This window comes from Lonchura striata, chromosome 10 (assembly GCF_046129695.1).
Source record: "Lonchura striata isolate bLonStr1 chromosome 10, bLonStr1.mat, whole genome shotgun sequence".
Lineage (NCBI taxonomy): Eukaryota > Metazoa > Chordata > Aves > Passeriformes > Estrildidae > Lonchura > Lonchura striata.
The window spans coordinates 18,476,526-18,493,654 of NC_134612.1; the positions used below are offsets into that span (position 1 = coordinate 18,476,526).

General features: G+C 60.7%; 3 protein-coding genes across 3 annotated transcripts; all 3 read left to right on the forward strand.

The window, feature by feature from the left end:
• Window positions 1–26: 26 nt before the first annotated feature.
• PRSS56 (serine protease 56) lies at window positions 27–6,322 on the forward strand. Its single transcript, XM_077785556.1, has 17 exons — window positions 27–48; window positions 810–971; window positions 1,555–1,752; window positions 2,240–2,293; window positions 2,608–2,797; window positions 2,896–3,004; window positions 3,085–3,244; window positions 3,384–3,526; window positions 3,658–3,817; window positions 3,902–4,090; window positions 4,181–4,342; window positions 4,479–4,542; window positions 4,752–4,914; window positions 5,322–5,475; window positions 5,582–5,662; window positions 5,914–6,020; window positions 6,149–6,322. The coding sequence occupies exons 1-17, from the start codon at window positions 27–29 to the stop codon at window positions 6,320–6,322; spliced, it is 2,292 nt and encodes a 763-aa protein (XP_077641682.1).
• Window positions 6,323–7,383: 1,061 nt separating this feature from the next.
• On the forward strand, window positions 7,384–11,395 carry CHRND (cholinergic receptor nicotinic delta subunit). Its single transcript, XM_021544775.2, has 12 exons — window positions 7,384–7,446; window positions 8,121–8,266; window positions 8,443–8,487; window positions 8,578–8,687; window positions 8,803–8,958; window positions 9,168–9,283; window positions 9,539–9,739; window positions 10,075–10,186; window positions 10,309–10,423; window positions 10,617–10,818; window positions 10,924–11,042; window positions 11,129–11,395. Exons 1-12 carry the CDS (start codon window positions 7,395–7,397, stop codon window positions 11,309–11,311), a joined length of 1,557 nt encoding a protein of 518 aa, XP_021400450.1. The 5' UTR covers window positions 7,384–7,394; the 3' UTR covers window positions 11,312–11,395.
• A 789-nt stretch (window positions 11,396–12,184) lies between these two features.
• Window positions 12,185–16,861, forward strand: CHRNG (cholinergic receptor nicotinic gamma subunit). Its single transcript, XM_021544764.2, is given in 15 exon segments — window positions 12,185–12,206; window positions 12,209–12,313; window positions 12,316–12,339; window positions 12,342–12,425; window positions 12,803–12,939; window positions 13,044–13,088; window positions 13,283–13,392; window positions 13,488–13,643; window positions 13,889–13,986; window positions 14,764–14,967; window positions 15,254–15,368; window positions 15,637–15,751; window positions 16,065–16,269; window positions 16,372–16,505; window positions 16,582–16,861. Coding segments are annotated over 15 exon segments (1,722 nt in total). The 3' UTR covers window positions 16,750–16,861.
• Window positions 16,862–17,129: the final 268 nt, after the last annotated feature.

A 17,129-nucleotide genomic window follows, 5' to 3' on the forward strand; every position in this document is an offset into this window, starting at 1 on the left:
CTCCCCTGGGCCAGAGGCTGTACCCCATGCCGGCCAGCATCCTGCAAGGTCAGTGGGGCACAGGGACGGGGGTGTCTTTGTGGGAGAGTTTGGCTGCAGATGGGGTGGCTGTAGGAGACGAGACCCTTGGGTTCACTCTCAGGTAGGGTGGCAGAGCAAGTAGGATGGCCAGGTCCTTGTCAAAACCCCCTAAAACCTGGGGCATGCCTGCGCTGCCTGGACTGAGTGTCAAGTGCTGCCAGTGGCACTAGGGGACACAGGATTCAGGGAGTGCTGTGGTTTATGCCCTGTGGCACCAGCACTTGCTCTGGCCCTAGTACCTGTGCCACTCCACTCCCAGGAGACAATCTGCCAGGGCATGGCCAGCAGGAAGGTGGCTCTGTGTGGGTACAGGTGTTCACAGGGGCACACGGGGGGACTCACAAGTAGGGCAGGCACAGGGCACACACATGGGCACATGCAGGAACATGCAGACACAGGCACACAGACCCTGGTACACATAAGTGTGCACTCAAAAGTGTACACAGAGGCACACATGTGGGCACACCTGCCTGGGTTCACATTCTGTCTCCATGTAAAACAGGAGCACAGAGACTTGGACAAACACCCAGGTGTGCATGTGCCAGCTCCAGCAGGGAGGTGACACTGTCACTCTACGCAATGTCAAAGGATGACAGGCCATGCCCAGCCTGACACTCACTGTGGCAATCCCAGGGCGCAGGCACCAGGCAGACTGGGGGCACCCCATGGCTGTGGTGGGGGCGGCGGTGGGGCTCTGGGGGTCTGAGCACCCTGTGTGTACCCATCAGCACTGTCAAGCCGGGGGACGCTGGTGCTGGAGGCGGCACTGAGGAGTGCTCTGCTGGCACTGGAGCGGGCCCTGTCCGAGCAGCAGCGGCAGCAGGGTGCCTGCGGGCTCTGTGCCCCCTGCCTCTTCCCACCCTGCGCCAACATCACCGGCCGCTGCCCACGTGAGTCATGACCCCATTACCCCCACTGCCCTGCCCTGTCCCCAGAAGACCCTACCCAAATAGAACCCAGGATCCCCAGCCAAGCACAGCCCAGGGGTCTTATCCAAACACCATCCCATGCCTAGAAGATCCTACCAAAACCTGCACCCATGACTGGAGACTCTACCCAAGTATTTGGATGCCTACATCGTCCCCTAGAAATCCTATCAAAATGATACCCCAAGATCTTACCCAAACCATACTCATCCCCTACAGGCTTAACCTACAGGCTTTTACCAAAACAGTACCCAGACTCCTGAAATATATCCCTAACTGCTAACGACCCTGCTCAAGCAGTTCCCATTGTATCTAGATCTTACCCAATCACCTGGAGCCCTATCCAAATCATTGCCTGGTCCCTTGTGAATTTTTCAGATATTCACCCCAGAAAATGTACCCCAGTACCCAGAAGACCCTACCAAAACATGCTGACTCCACAGCCTATCATGCTCCCTTCCCACCCATCCCAAAGCAGGGACGGGTGGCCTGGGCAGAGGAGCACAGGGAGGACACTATGATGCCCACAGCCCTGCTGTCCTTGCAGCACCAGCTGTGCTCCCTGCCATGCCCCCCAGCTGCCAGGCCCTGCTGGATGCCCAGGCACTGCCCGAGCTGCCCCAGCGCAACTGGGCACTGAGCCAGGCCTGTGCCCCCTACCAGCGCCTGTGCCCACCTGAGGGGGCCCTGCACGCCTGCGCCCCGCTCAGCGCCCAGCTCTGCCGCCACCGCCTCCAGGAGTGCCGTGAGTGGGCACCCGCACCCCCCGGCTCCTCCCAGAGATGGGAGACCCTACAATAACAAATGGGGTATCCCCAGGGGATGCTTCAAAGGGATATGGGGTGACAGAGGTGTTGGCATGGAGTGGGGAGATGGTGGAGGTGGGGGTATGCTAGAGTGATAAGGTGGCGGATGGAAGGCTGAGAGATGGATCTGGGAAGGGAATTGGAGAGTTGGGGTATGGAGGTATTTGGAGCGATGAGCAAATTGAGCTGGGCTGGGACAATGAAGGGCAATGAACAATCTGTGGTGGGAGAAGTGGGCAAGGGGAGACTAGGGATACTGAGTCACTGGGGGTGATGAGCAACCCCTGGGGTGGTACAGGGATGTTTGTTCAGATGATGGGAGTCTGGGGGCACTGAAACAATCTGGAGCGACTTGTTGACAGCAGGGCTGTGGTGGTGACATCGCGGGGGAGCGTCCCCACATGCCATGACATCCTGTCCCTGCAGAGACGGGGGCCGCAGCCCCGAGTCCTGACGCAGCAGCGGAGGAGGCAATGCCAGGTGAGCCGGGGCGGCCCCGCCGTGCCCACGCCACCCCCCCACCACGCCGGCGAGCGCCCCCGGCCCCCGGCCGCCCGCTGGGCCGGGGGGCAGAGGTTAGCGTCGGCAGCTGCCGGGCTGCGGGGTGCCCCCGGCCCTCCGCCCGCTCGCCTCCGTGAGCACGATGAGGCTTGACAGCGCGCCCGACGCGCCTCATGTCCCACCGCCCCCTCCACCTGCCATGGCCATCCCCCGCCACCCGAGCCCACCTGGGAGATGGGATGTCCAGCAGCCGGCCTGCAGGACGCTCCCCTCATCCCGACTTTGTCTCCCAGGGAGCTGTGGGCGCCGCGGGGTCCCACAAGCCAACGGCACAGCCCCCCGAGGACGGATCATGGGCGGCAGCGTGGCCCCGCGGGGCTCTTGGCCCTGGCTGGTGTCGGTGCGGCTGCACGGGGAGCTGATGTGCGGAGGGGTGCTGGTGGGGCGCTCCTGGGTCCTCACGGCGGCACACTGCTTCGGCGGGTATGGTGGGGGCACGGCAGTATGGGGATGATGCCCTGCAGAGGTGGGCACGGGGAAGAACCATCATCCCTGTAACTGGCTGCCCCCCACCCCACCAGGAACCGGAACGAGCTGGCGTGGACAGTGGTGGTGGGCGACCACGAGCTGGGCAAGCCGGGAGCGGGCAAGCGGGCAGTGCCTGTCCGGCGCATCCTGCCTCACCCTAAGGTCGGTGGAGGTGGGCACCACCCCCACCTCCCTGTGCATGCCCCAGGAGCCCCCACTGACATCGCCACATCTCCTTCCAGTTTAACCCCAAGACGTTTCACGGGGACCTGGCGCTGCTGGAGCTGGCAGTGCCGCTGGCTCCATCATCCACCGTCAGCCCCGTGTGCCTTCCCAGCGGATCCGCAGAGCCCAGCCCCGGCACCCCCTGCTACATCGCGGGCTGGGGCTCCCTCTACGAAGGTAAGAGACTCCGTGGGGTGTTCCCCTCTGTGCCCTCTCTGGTGTCCAGCCCCAGCACACCGAGGCAAGGCAGGGGGATGTGAAAGAGAGGGAGATGTCCGGGCACAGGGGACCCTGTAACAAGTGCCTTGCCTGGCAGAGGGACCACCAGCCGACGTGGTGATGGAGGCACAGGTGCCCCTGCTCAGCCAGGAGACGTGCCGGGGTGCCCTGGGCAAGGACCTTCTCACCAGTGCCATGTTCTGTGCTGGGTATTTGTCTGGAGGCATCGACTCCTGCCAGGTAACACCGTCCCTGAGGGATTGTCAGCACCGCACTTTAAAATCCCTTCACGCAGTGACGGGCACGCACACAGCACATCAGTAATGGCTGGGGTCCCAGCCCAGCCCAGTGCACCGGCTTTTCCCCTGCAGGGTGATTCAGGGGGCCCGCTGGCGTGCGAGGACCCCACTTCGCACCACTTTGTCCTCTATGGTATCACCTCGTGGGGTGATGGCTGCGGCGAGCGGGGCAAACCAGGAGTCTACACCCGTGTCACTGCCTTCACGGACTGGCTGAGTCTGCAGATGGACTGTGAGTGCTGCTGGCCACACCGCAGGGGGCACGGAGATGCCCAGGGGGTTTTCAGCACTCACGGCAGCACCGGTTCTCTCACAGCTGCTCCTGGCAGCCGAGAACCGAGCTGCTTCGACCTGCTGGCCGTGGCTCAGCTGCCCCCCGAGCAGCAGCCCTCGGAGCGCGACCGTCTCTGCGCCTTCTACGCCGGGTCCTGTCGGGCACCTCAGGGCCGGGCTGCCTGTGCCCGTCTGGCCGAGGAGACCTGCCATGCCAGGACAAGAAGATGTGGTGAGCCAGGGGTCATGTCAGGGCTAGAGTGTAGGGAGGGACACCATTTCTGGCATGGGGCCAGGGTCACGTCTCTCCCTCTGCCCACAGAGCTGCACTCCTATGCCCAGACCTTGGTGGATCTCTTGCACCGGGCTGGGGACTTTATCCGAAACCAGTTTGATTTCTCCTTCCTCACCCGCACTCTGCCCCAGCTCCTGGGCAAGATCTACGGGCACTTCTTCCCTCCCCGTGTCCGCAGGGATGCCCCAGGTACTCTCCCAGGCTGGACCACCCCACACCCACTTTGGGTCCTCCCTTGTGCTGGTGGCTGGAGCACCAGCAGCCTGCCCTGGCTTCCCAACAGGGCTCCTCTATCCCTTGTCCTGTTCTTTTCTTGTCCCCACAGGCCTGTTTCTGGCAGGCGGCCAATCCAGCCCCACAGCAGTAGGACCCCAGAGACCCCTCAGCAGGTGAGGCAAGGTGGGCCATGTGATGAGGGGCTAAAGAGGCTGGGGAGGTGGTTGACATACTGGTGGCCACTGACATGCCATTTTGGGGACAGCCTGAAGCATTGGGATGCTGTTCCTGCTGCTACCAGGGCACTCCCCCAGGGTGCTCAGGTGAGGGGCAGAGGGTGGCACTGCCCAACCAGTCTGAGCTCGCCCCATTGTACTCCCAGGTTGGGGGACAGGCGTCTGCCCTCCTTTGCAGAGCTTTTTGGGGTAGTGGGACCCCAGCTGCAGGACTGGGTGGAGGCTCTGAGGACTGTGGCAGAGGACAGCCACCTGGCAACAACACAGGACAGGGAGCAGCTCTCCAGGGAGATACAGTTCTTCCTGCAGGTATGTGGGGAGGGACAGGCTGGGAGAACCCTTGTCCTCTTGTGACTGGGCCACCAGGGACCAAACCCCTTCAGTTCCCCTGTGTCCCCTCCTGACATCCCTTGGGTCCCTTGTCCTCTGTGCAGCTGCAGAAGTGGCAATTCTCACTTTGCCACCACAGAAGGGGTATCTCACCTCCCCAGATGAAACCAGTGCTCCAAGTCCAGCCAGTGCAGAGCCAGCCATGGGTCTGACCCTGCAGCTTAGGATCTGACACAACACAGCCACAAAGCACTTGCATGTCACCTATGCCCTGTCTGACACCCGCACACCCATGTCCTGCACTCTGCCATCATGCACATGGCTGTGCTCATGGGTGCCCTGCAGGTGCCCCATCACCCATCCTGTCCCACTCTTCCCTTCATCAGGGTGAGGATGTGGTGGAGGAGATGGTGGCACAGGGACGAGCCTTCCTCACCCAGCTGCGAGCAGAGCTGAACCTTGGCACCACCCTGGAAGCCATGGAGCCACAACGGGCATATGGAGAGCTAGCAGGGACCCTCGTGCCAAGCCATGAACCCCGTGAGCCTGGAGGGACTGGGACAATGGGACAGCAGGGTGTCCATCCACCAGCCAGTTCTGTGTCCGGCCGGTGCCTGCCGGTGTTTTACACCTCTCTCGGTGGCAGGGAGGGAGAAACGTGAACTGGTGCCCACGGAGCTGCCCAGGGTGGAGGAGGAAGAGGAAGAGGAGGCAGGCGTGGGCAGAGGTAAGATCCCACAGATACCAAGAGGTGCTAGGTATCACCATGGGAACGGTGACAAGCCCAGCCTTGCACCCCTGTCACAGGGCTGTCCCATTTCAGTGGGACAGTCTTTTCCTGTATTCCCCCTCTGCCCATGCTCCCCAGGTGTCCCCAGAGCAAGGGTGCTCCTCCCTGTGGTGGGCAGCAGCATGGTGCCCCCAGACTGATCCCTGATGTCCCCTCCATGTCTCTCCTGCCTGTCCCGGGGGCTGCAGCCTGCCCTGGCCTCAACGAGTCGGCAGTGCGGGTGGGCGCAGTGCGGGACCTGTACGCCTGGGTGCTGCGGGTGCCCGAGGCAGACCTGGCCATGACCTTCCAAGAGGTGAGTGCCCCATCCAGCCGCTCCCAGCCACACACCCTGGCAGCCAGGCAGTGCCATCCCCCAGCCTGCTACCGTCCCGCTCTGCCCATGGCTCCCCTGGGACTCATGGTGCTGTTGTCTCCCCACAGATCCTGGTGGACTTGGGCTCCAAAAACACCAAGGGACTGTACCGGGCACAGGTTCGGGCCACTGTAGGGGGCCGCCCCACAGCCTTCACTGGCCTTGTGGGGCTGGAGAGTGACACACTGGCTCGTAGCATGCCTGGCCTCGTTGCTCTGGCACTCGAAGTGCTGAAAACCTAATGGGGCAGTGTACCAGCATGGGGAGAGGGCACTGGGACAGGTGTCCCTTATGTCCTTCAAACACACTCCACTCCCAGTCTTAGGCTTTTCCACCCCTTTGTCCCCAGTTGTACCTCAATCTCTCTTCCCACCAGCACTTCCTTACTTCCCCAGGGCAATGGGGCCCTGGTGGGTACCTGAAGCATCTCAGCCAGGAATGACAGTCCTCCTCTCCCCTGGAACCCCCACCTTTGCAAGCCCACCCTCACCCCATCTTTCCCAGAGGCACCTGAGCTGTTATTTATTTGTACAGAGAAGGTTTATTTTTCAATAAAGAAGGGCTCTATTTTCCAGTAGCTGGTGAATGTGAAGCGAGTGTTGTGCCACACAGTGCTGATGAGGTGGGTGACAGTGGAGGGACTTTCCAGGGGAGCTATGATATCCCATTGCATCCCCCTTCTCATCCCCCTTGTACTCTGAAGTGATGCCTCCAGCCTTGGTTCCTGCTATGTCCACCCTGGCACAGACTCCCCAGCCCCTTCCCCAAGGGTCAGACACCCTCCTGCCCATGCAGCACCCACAGCACAGCACTGGTGCTCACCCTGATGATGCCCCTCGGGGACCCACATGAAACCTCCCGATGCAGGGGCCAAGTGTGCCCAGGGTCACTGGTCAGTGGTGGGTGCCATCCCTGGGTGCACCCACTGGTGCTTGGGCATCAGTGGGTACCCTGGGGACCCTGCCGTGGGGACTCTGCCACTCCAAGCAGCACCACAGGGACTGCTGAGCAGCAGGGAAGGGACGGATGCTCCACGTGCCCAGCAGTGCCTGGGCTGCGGTGCCCAGGCTCAGGGTGATGGGCTGACACCCGTGGGGCCAGCAAGGCCAGCTGTGCCTGCCCATCTCCCCTTCCCTGCACGTGGGGGTGCTGGAAGAGAGGGGTTGGAGCAGCTCTCTGGTGCCGGTACCCTTCCCCCTCGGCACCTGGCACCATCCATCTCACGCTCCCTCCGGCAGCCGGACATCCGCTCAGCCAGGCCAGGAAGGGAAGCAGCCAGGGCCTGGCACGGCGTGAGGGCACCGCGGGCACGGCATGGGGAACCTGCTGCAGCAGCTGGCCCTGCTCGGGGCACTGATGCTGTCGGGTGAGCAGGGTCTGGGTCATGGGGTGCCCTGCTGCTCTGCTGCATGGGGTGCCCATGGGGTTATGAGGTTGGTGGGGGATGATGGTGGCAGGGTCCAAACTGGGCACCAGGGTCTCCAGGGCTGCATTTTGGGTATTACCTGGCAGAGTCGGCTCACTGCGTGTCCTTTGTGCTTCCTTCCTGGCTGTGCCACCCAGAGCCATGTCCCTACCTGGGCTGTGTGCTGTCAGTGCACAGTGTGACTGTATCCATGTGTCCCTGTGAGTGTCTGTCTGTGCCGAATCTGTGACCATGTGTCCCTGCACGCACTGGGTCCATGTCCATGAGTCCACATGTGTTCTGTGTGTACAGCCACCTACATGCACAGTTCCACCATGTCTGTATCCAAATATCTCATGCCTGCGTCCCTCTCTTTGCTGGGTTTGTATCTGTGTGTCCCTCTGTGCCTGTGCCCATGTCCTTGTCCCGTGACCATGTGTGACCATGTTCTCCCATGTGTCTGTCATTCCTGCGTGTCCATGTCTGTTCTCCTGTGCAGTGCAGACATGCAGTGTCCTGGCCTGTTCCTCTCCTCTCTATTCTTATACCACCTTGCCCTTGACGAGCATCCTAGGGGGTGGCACTGGGCCCAGTAACCCCTGAGCCCCCTGGTTTGCCTGACCCCACACCCCCAGGTGGGCTCTGTGTGAACCATGAGGAGCGGCTCATCCACCACCTGTTCGAGGAGAAGGGCTATGACAAAGAGCTGCGCCCTGTGGTCTCCCCCGATGAGGTTGTGGACGTCTATCTGGCCCTCACCCTCTCCAACCTAATCTCACTGGTGAGTCCCAGTGGGAGGGCCCACTGTGGGGTGTCCCCCAACCATGCCTCCCCCCTAGGGCTGGTTGTGTGGGGGGGAGCCCTGAGGCTGCTGTCCCAACCCTGGCTGGCAGGGGTTGGGGGTCCTGGGCTGGGGGGGCACCCTGGCCTCTCACTGTCCCATGTTGCTGTTTTCAGAAAGAGGTGGACGAGACGCTCACCACCAACGTATGGCTCGAGCATGTGAGTAGGGACAGGTGTCACAGCATCAGCTGTGCCACCATGGGCTGGGCCAACATGGTGAGAGAGTGACCTGAGGATCCTCCCCTCCAGGGCTGGACTGATTACCGCCTGCAGTGGAACAAGTCTGAGTTTGGGGGTGTTGAGGTGCTCCGCCTGCCACCAGACATGCTGTGGCTGCCAGAGATAGTCCTGGAGAACAAGTGAGCTGTGCCTTAATTTCCCCTCCCAATCCTTCTGAGCTGTTCCCAGTGCATGTCCAGGACTCCCCTGGCCCCTTCCCAGCCGTGCCGTAACCTTGTCTCCCTCCTGGCCCAGCAATGATGGGCTCTTCGAGGTTGCCTACTACTGCAACGTCCTCATCTACGACACGGGCTATGTCTACTGGCTGCCACCTGCCATCTTCCGCAGCACCTGCCTCATCAACGTGGACTTCTTCCCCTTCGACTGGCAGAACTGCTCCCTCAGATTCAGGTGCTGGGTGCCTGGGTCAGGGCAGCAGTGTGGTCATGTCATGCCTGGGTGCCTGCTTCTGCCAGCACCTCCCCTTGCTGTGGAGGTGCAGCAAGATGAGGGTCTGTAGGTGACTTGGTGGCCTAAGTCCATCATGCTGGAGGTCAGGGTGGGCTGGGTGGTGGGTACCCAGCAGTCCCTCACTGTCTGATTCCCTGGCTGTGGTCCAGGTCGCTGGCATACAGTGCCCTGGAGATCAACATACACTTGAAGACGGACAGTGACCCCGACACAGGGAGGTCTTATCCAGTGGAGTGGATCATCATTGACCCCGAAGGCTTCACAGGTAATGCTGGTGCTCTCTGTCATGTTCTGTGGCAGTGGGATGCCCTGTAAAGGTTGGGGGCGGGAGGGGACATTCTGGAGTGGGGGCACGCTGCCATGGAGAAACTTCATTACCTGGAGCTTTGGCATCCTGGTACTCATTCCACCTTGGAATGCTATCCACACCCTGAGCAGGGACACTGGTGCTAGTGGACCTGGTGATGATGGCCATGGCAGGTGTCCCCCATGCCTTGTGCTGTCCCCTGTGCCCTGGCAGAGAATGGGGAATGGGAAATCATCCACCGCCCAGCCCGCAAGAACATCTACCCTGACATTCCCCTGGACACCAGTGAGCACCAGGACATCACATTCTACCTCATCATCAAGCGCAAGCCGCTCTTCTATGTCATCAACATCGTCATACCCTGCATCCTCATCGCCTTCATGGTCATCCTCGTCTTCTACCTGCCCGCCGACAGTGAGTGAGCCCTGTGGTATGTGTGCCAGCAATGGGAGTCACATCCACGGGCACCTCTGTGTCCCACACCTGCACCAGGCAACACCCCAATGCCCAACATGAGTACATCCTAGAATTGGAATATCCCCATGTAGAACACTATCACCCCAGCCAGGCATCCTGGCAGAGGTGCACTTGGGTCCAGGATATCCCATGCGGGACCCCAGGGTACTTCCATAAGAGAAAACTCCTTATGGAGCACTGTATCACGGGACACTGGAAGGGCAACCCTGGCACTGGGGGCTCCGCTAGAAGTACCTGAGGCAAGGTTTGCCCTGAGCTCACCTGTTCTCCAGGTGGTGAGAAGATGACCCTGGTAATCTCAGTGCTCCTGGCCCAGTCTGTCTTCCTCCTGCTGATCTCCCAGCGCCTGCCTGCCACTTCCCACGCCATCCCCCTCATCGGCAAGTGAGTCCTGGGCACCACTGAGTGCAGTGGGGACATTGTGGAGTCCCTTAGTGCCGCAGGGCAGCTCTGCCTGTGCCCAGTCCCTGTGGCAATGCCAGTTCCAAGACCATGCTCTCTGCCAGGTATCTGCTTTTTATTATGCTTCTGGTGACAGCTGTTGTGATCATCTCCGTCGTGGTCCTCAACTTCCACTTCCGCACGCCCAGCACGCACATCATGTCTGACTGGGTCAGAGAGGTGAGCGAGGTGTGGGCTGGGGTGGGTGCACTGGTGGGTACGAGGGTCACACTGTACCCCGCAGAGGGCACGGGACAGCAGAGCCCTGGCATTGCATCTGTGCCAGATGGAGTTTGTGGGCAGAAAGTGGGGACAAGGTAGCAACACACTGGGGAGGTGGCCAAGGGACGTGACACTCCCTCTTGTGTCCCAGGTCTTCCTGGAGAGCCTGCCCCGGCTGCTGGGCATGACACAGCCGACCGAGAGCCCGGCGGGCGCCCCGTGCATCCGGCGCTGCAGCTCGGCCGGCTACATCGCCAAGGCAGAGGAATACTTCAGCGTCAAGTCCCGCAGCGAGCTCATGTTCGAGAAGCAGTCGGAGCGGCACGGGCTGACCAGCCGCATCACCCCTGCCCGTGAGCCACGGCCCCTCCGCGGGGCAGAGGGAAGGGTGGTGGGGCTGGGGTCTCAGGGGTTGGCAGCCCTTCGGAGCCCATCTCACCACCCTCTCTGATCCCCAGGCTTCGTGCCGGTGGGCGTGGACTCAGGCGAGGAGCAGCCCTACGAGCACATCAAACCCGCCATTGACAATGCCAACTACATTGTCAAGCACATGAGGGATGAAAACAGCTACAATGAGGTAGGGCCACGGGCCCTGGGAGGGCAGGGGGAGCTCCCTGTGCCCACTGTGCCGCCACACTGCCTGGCTCCTGGTTCTCTCCACAGGAGATTGACAACTGGAACCGTGTGGCCCGGACCCTGGACCGCCTGTGCTTCTTCCTCATCACCCCCATGCTGGTGGTGGGCACCCTCTGGATCTTCCTCATGGGCATCTACAACCACCCACCGCCACTGCCCTTTGCTGGTGACCCCTATGACTACCGGGAGGAGAACAAGCGCTTCATCTAGGGGGCTGTGGGGATCCCATGCGTCAGCCTCTCTCCCACCTGTCTTGGTTTGGGAAAATAAAGCTTCTTGACATGGGGCACTGAACTGGTGGCTGCCCTCAGTGCGCCCCAATAGGGAACGATGCCCATCCTGAACACTGTGTGTGTCCTGGGAAGGGTGATGCCCACCCAGGGAATGGGTGTTGTTGGAGGTCCTGAGTGTGGTGGACCCCAACTGTGGCCAGAAGGGGTGTGGTGGTAGTGACCTTGCTACTTCTGTGGGCTGGGCACTTGGGGCAGGATGGGCTGGGGAAGGAGTTGGCCCCCCCAGTGTGGCACCATCCCCTGCAGACCCACTGCAGCTGGCAGAGATGCCATCAGTGCCCACATTTCTCCCCTGCCCCCATGATCCCCCAGTGCATGTCCCCCCAGCATGCTCCATCCCGCAGTGCCAGGCAGGGGGCCCGGAGAGGTGTCTCCTTCCCCAGCTCAGCAGCGGCATGCCAGGGCTCTGGTTTCAGGGGACACCTCTGACATCCCCCCACCGGCAGTGGCCCAGGACAGCTGTCACATCCTCTCCACTGAGCCAGGAATCTCACCACACCCCCACACCCCCATCCCCCCTTCCCGTGACCCTCCTACGGAGGGGCTGGAAGAATTTGAACCCCCGGGCGGGGGCACGGCTCCCCAGGCTGATGTGATGGGACTTGCCTGCCCCTTCCCTACCCTGTATTCTGGGGGCAGCTACCGCCATGGCAGGGACAGGATGTGCTGGCAGAGGGGCACCCATTCCCATAACCTGCAAAGAGATGCACCCCTTTATGTGAGACACGGGGAACACAAGACACAGAGCTCATTTTGCCCCTTGCCCCAGTCCCAACCTCTCCGGCACAAAATGCCAGAGGAGCTTCCCAGCAAACCGCATCGCCGCACCAGCGGGGGCAGCGGGTGTCACGCGTCCCCCCCGGGCCGCGGCTGCCGGGAGCAGCTGACGGTGGCAGGGGACAGCTGTCCTGTCCCAGCGGCGCCCGGCCCAGAACACGTCGGCGCAGCGGCCGAGCGGAGCCCCGGCCCCTGCGCCCACGGCACCGCCATGCGTGGCCACGGCTTCCTCCTCGTCCTCTGCACGCTGGCAGGTAAGGTCTGCCCGGCCAGGGAGAGGCCTGGAGGGCACCGGACCACCCCCCACCTTCGCACCCGGGGGTTTGTCACCGCTGGGAGTGCCGGGCACGCCGCACCGGGCTGTCCCTGCGCTGGCAGCGCTGCCCCGCGCCCTGCCCGCAGCGGTGCCGGCTGAGCTGGCGGCCGTGCCGGGGTCGCAGCCCCGCCCGCCCGCCGGGCACCGCGGGGCTCTCGGATCGTGGAGCAGAGCGCACACCCGCAGCAACACACGCCTGGGCATCCCTTTCCCATTTCCCTGGGCACCCTGCGCCTCCCCCTTCAATATATCAGGGGGGCATCAGTGACCCCACTGCCTTCCCCCCGGGGTGTCACATGGCGTGTGCCCTCCCAGGTGTGAGCTGCAGGAACCAGGAGGAAAAGCTGTTCCAGGACCTCATGTCCAACTACAATCGACATCTGCGCCCGGCCCGGGGGGATGAGATCATCGATGTCTCCCTCAAGCTCACCCTCACCAACCTCATCTCCCTGGTGAGAGACCCTCCCAGGTACCTCCAGTGGGACAGAATTTGCCCCCACTTGTGGGGCAGAAGGCAGAGCACTAAAAGCTGTCTCCCTCATTCCTTCCCTGCTAGAATGAACGGGAGGAGACCCTCACCACCAACGTCTGGATCGAGATGGTGAGATCCCTCCCCTCTAGGCAGGATCATGCCCAGCTATGTTTGCATATCAGGGTGGCACCCCATGAGGGGCTGGCACTGCAAGCTGCACCCTCTCTTGTGGGAACCTCCAAATGAGCCCATTTTGTGGGCAGCATAGCACAGCCAGCTCACAATCTCTTTCATCCTCATCTCCTCATCTCTCCTTCTCCCAGCAATGGTCTGATTATCGCCTGAGCTGGGACCCCAAGAAATATGACAACATCCAGCTGCTGCGGGTGCCCTCCACCATGGTCTGGCTGCCGGACATCGTCCTGGAGAACAAGTAGGTGACAGGGCAATGGGGACACATCCCCACATAGTGCTGGCAGCTGCACCTCAGGCGTAGTTTGGGGCTGAGCCCGTCCTTTTTCCTCCCAGCATTGATGGGACATTTGAAATCACCCTCTACACCAACGTGCTGGTGTCCCCTGATGGCAGCATCTACTGGCTGCCCCCTGCCATCTACCGCAGCGTCTGTGTCATCCACGTCACCTACTTCCCCTTCGACTGGCAGAACTGCACCATGGTCTTCCAGTGAGTATGGGCACCATGGCAGCTCCTCCTGGGACACAGGGATTAGCATGGGATGCCCACCTTTGCTCCTGGGGAGATAAGTGCCACCTGCCTATTTCCTGCCACTTAGCAGGAGGCACCACAGACAAGCCAGGCACCCCAATGAAGAGCTGGAGGTGACCAGCATGGCCTGGTGCCACGTTGGCACCCTTTGCCCATCCAGCTTCCTCCATGCCAGCCTGTAGCACCACCTCATCTCCCCCCAGGTCCCAGACATACAGTGCTAATGAAATCAACCTGCTGCTGACAGTGGAGGATGGCCAGACTGTGGAGTGGATCTCCATTGACCCCGAGGCTTTCACAGGTAACACTGCAGCCACAGCCATGGCACAAGGGTGTCCCACCACAAGGGACATCCAGCAGGTCTGCTGCTACACTGCTGGCTGCCAAAAGCAGGGCTGCAGGGACTATTAGCAGCTCCCACCATTACATGGGCACTTAAGTTATTAGTGGAAGTAGGAGTGTGGGAGAGATTTGTTTTTCTAACCCCCCGGCTCGAGGTTCTTGCAGCCTGGCAGCTGCTGCCGGAGAGCACCGCTCCTGCAAGCTTGATTGATGCTGGGAATGTAGCTGTCATGGCCAAACAATGACGTTTTCCATCACATTTTAATTGCATATTGAAGGAACAAAATGCTTTTTGGGCAGCGAGATTTATTTTTTCATTACCGGCCTGAGTTGTGATCTTGACTGGGGAAAAATCTATCGCTGCTGCGGAGAGCACGAGAGAGCGGTGCGCTGTCACCCAGTGTCATGCTTGGCTTCCCTCCATGGCACTGTGAAATGGGGAGATGGGGGATTCCAGCCTCACAGCTGTAGCCCTGGGAGATCCCAAGGGGTTAAAGGCCCCGTATGTGCCCAGCTGCCCCATGCAACTGCTTTTTGGGGTATTTTGCCCAGGCACGGGGGCACGTTTCACAGTCCTCCTCTCCCTCACACAAGTGGCTCTAGCACTGTGCACAGCCTGGGTGTTCTGTGGTGCCCTTGCCAATCACCAGTCCTCCCCTTCCTCCCTGGACTGGGGGGCTGGAGGCCCAGCACCCCCGTGGGATAGTGGGACTCACCTGGCACCATCACGATGCAGAGAATGGTGAATGGGCCATCAAGCACCGCCCCGCTCGGAAGATCATCAACTCGGAGCACTTCACCCCAGATGACATCCAGTACCAGCAGGTCATCTTCTACCTCATCATCCAGCGCAAGCCACTCTTCTACATCATCAACATCATTGTGCCCTGTGTCCTCATCTCTGCCATGGCTGTGCTCGTCTACTTCCTGCCCGCCAAAGGTACAGTGGGACCGTGCCACTGCAGGCATGGGGATGTGCAAGGGGACAGCAGCTCTCTAGGAAGGGCTCCTTGTCCCCTCTGTGCATGGGACCATCAGAATCATCTCTCATCCACTCCTGTAGTATTTGGATTGATGGGAGTGTGTAAATTTCTAGGAATCCCATAGTTAATGCCTCAAGGCAAGACTTGTCTAATTCAACTTTTGGGTGGGGGCTTTTTGCCTAAGGAGGGCAATGCCCACTGCACTGCCCAGTGCCAAACTCTGCCTTTCCCCCTCCCTGGCAGCGGGTGGGCAGAAATGCACAGTCTCCATCAATGTTCTCCTGGCCCAGACTGTCTTCCTCTTCCTCATTGCCCAGAAGGTGCCTGAGACCTCCCAGGCTGTGCCTCTCATCGGAAAGTAAGTGCCTCATTGGGATTGGGGTGCCAGCCCTCTTGTCACACTGTGCCAGCGGCGTCTCAGGTGCTGTGGAGCAGAGAGTGCCCAGGGACAGGACCTTGGTATAGAAATAACCTTCAGCCCAGATGGGGCTGACACAGGGCTACCACTTGCCCATGTTTCACTGCCTGTCACGAGCTTCCACCAGCAGGAGGGCACAGAGAAGGACCCTGCACGACCACAGCTTGTGACCCAGCAGCCCTACTGAGGCTCTGTGCCCCCTCCCCAGATACCTGACCTTCCTCATGGTGGTGACAGTGGTGATTGTGGTGAATGCTGTCATTGTCCTCAACGTCTCCCTGAGAACGCCCAACACTCACTCCATGTCCCAGAGAGTGCGCCAGGTACCTGCCATCATCCCCCTACCCTTTATACAGGGGGAATGGGATGGGTATTTGGGGATCAAGGCCATGTCCCTTGCAGAGTAAGGTGGCAGGCATGCCTTCCTCTGAGTGCAAGTCCTGGCACAAAGAGAGGGCCTAGATGTCCCCAGTGGACCAGGTTGTGCCACCAAGCCACTCCCAACACCGGGGAACAGCAGGTGCCAACATCCCAATAGCACCATGCTCCAAGCAATGCCAGGGAAACCAATCACATCCATTGGGTGCTCTGGGCGGTCTGAGGGGGACAGATCCCCACAGGTGACACTGTGCCCAGGTGTTCCTGCACCTCCTGCCTCGCTACCTGGGCATGGCCGTGCCAGAGGAGACCCCAGGGCCTCCGCGAGCCATCCGCAGACGCAGCTCCCTGGGGCTCATGGTGAAAGCTGATGAGTACATGCTCTGGAAAGCCAGGACAGAGCTGCTCTTTGAGAAGCAAAAGGAAAGAGATGGGCTGATGAAAACTGTGCTGGAGAAGATTGGTGAGTGACCCCGGGGCGTTGGCACCTCTCTGTGAAGTTGGGCTTTGTGCCAGGTGGCTGAGCGCTTGCTGGTGCCCGCTGAGCTGGCTCTGCCACTCGTAGAACGTGGTCTGGAGAGTGGCAGTACTCAGGACTTCTGCCAGAGCCTGGAGGAGGCAGGTCCTGAGATCCGCGCCTGCGTGGATGCCTGCAACTACATCGCCAATGCCACACGGGAGCAGAACGACTTCAGCAGCGTGAGTCAGGGCTGGGGGGAGAGGGATCTGCATCGGGCAGTGGGCACAGCCCTCACCCTTCTTGTGCCACTGGCAGGAGAGTGAGGAGTGGATGATGGTGGGACAGGTGATCGACCGTGTCTGCTTCTTCATCATGGCCTCTCTCTTTGTGTGTGGCACTGTTGGAATCTTTCTCGTGGCTCACTTCAACCAGGCACCTGCCCTGCCCTTCTCTGGGGACCCCAAGCAGTACCTGCCACAGTGATGCTCACAGTGCCCACCAGCCAAGTGGTGGAGATGGGGGAAGGAGGAACATGGGGTGTTCATTTCATGCTGTGCTGAATGTGGAAATAAAACCCTCAAGCCTTGCAAGCCTCCATGGCGTCTCTGCTCTGTGCCCACCCGCTCAGAGGCAGGCTGGCCACACACCTCAAAGCTGCACAGTCCTGTGGGATGAGACTCAGAGAAACTGGAGCAGAGTCAGACATCTAACGGGCCATGCAGCAGTGCTGGCAGCAAGTGCCACATCACCCCACTGCAAATTTACAAATTCCAGCCCAGGACAAATGGGAATACTGTCATCCCTGTCATGGCAGTGGGGCAGGAATCACAGCTACAGCTGCCCATTCAGGTGCAACAATGGAG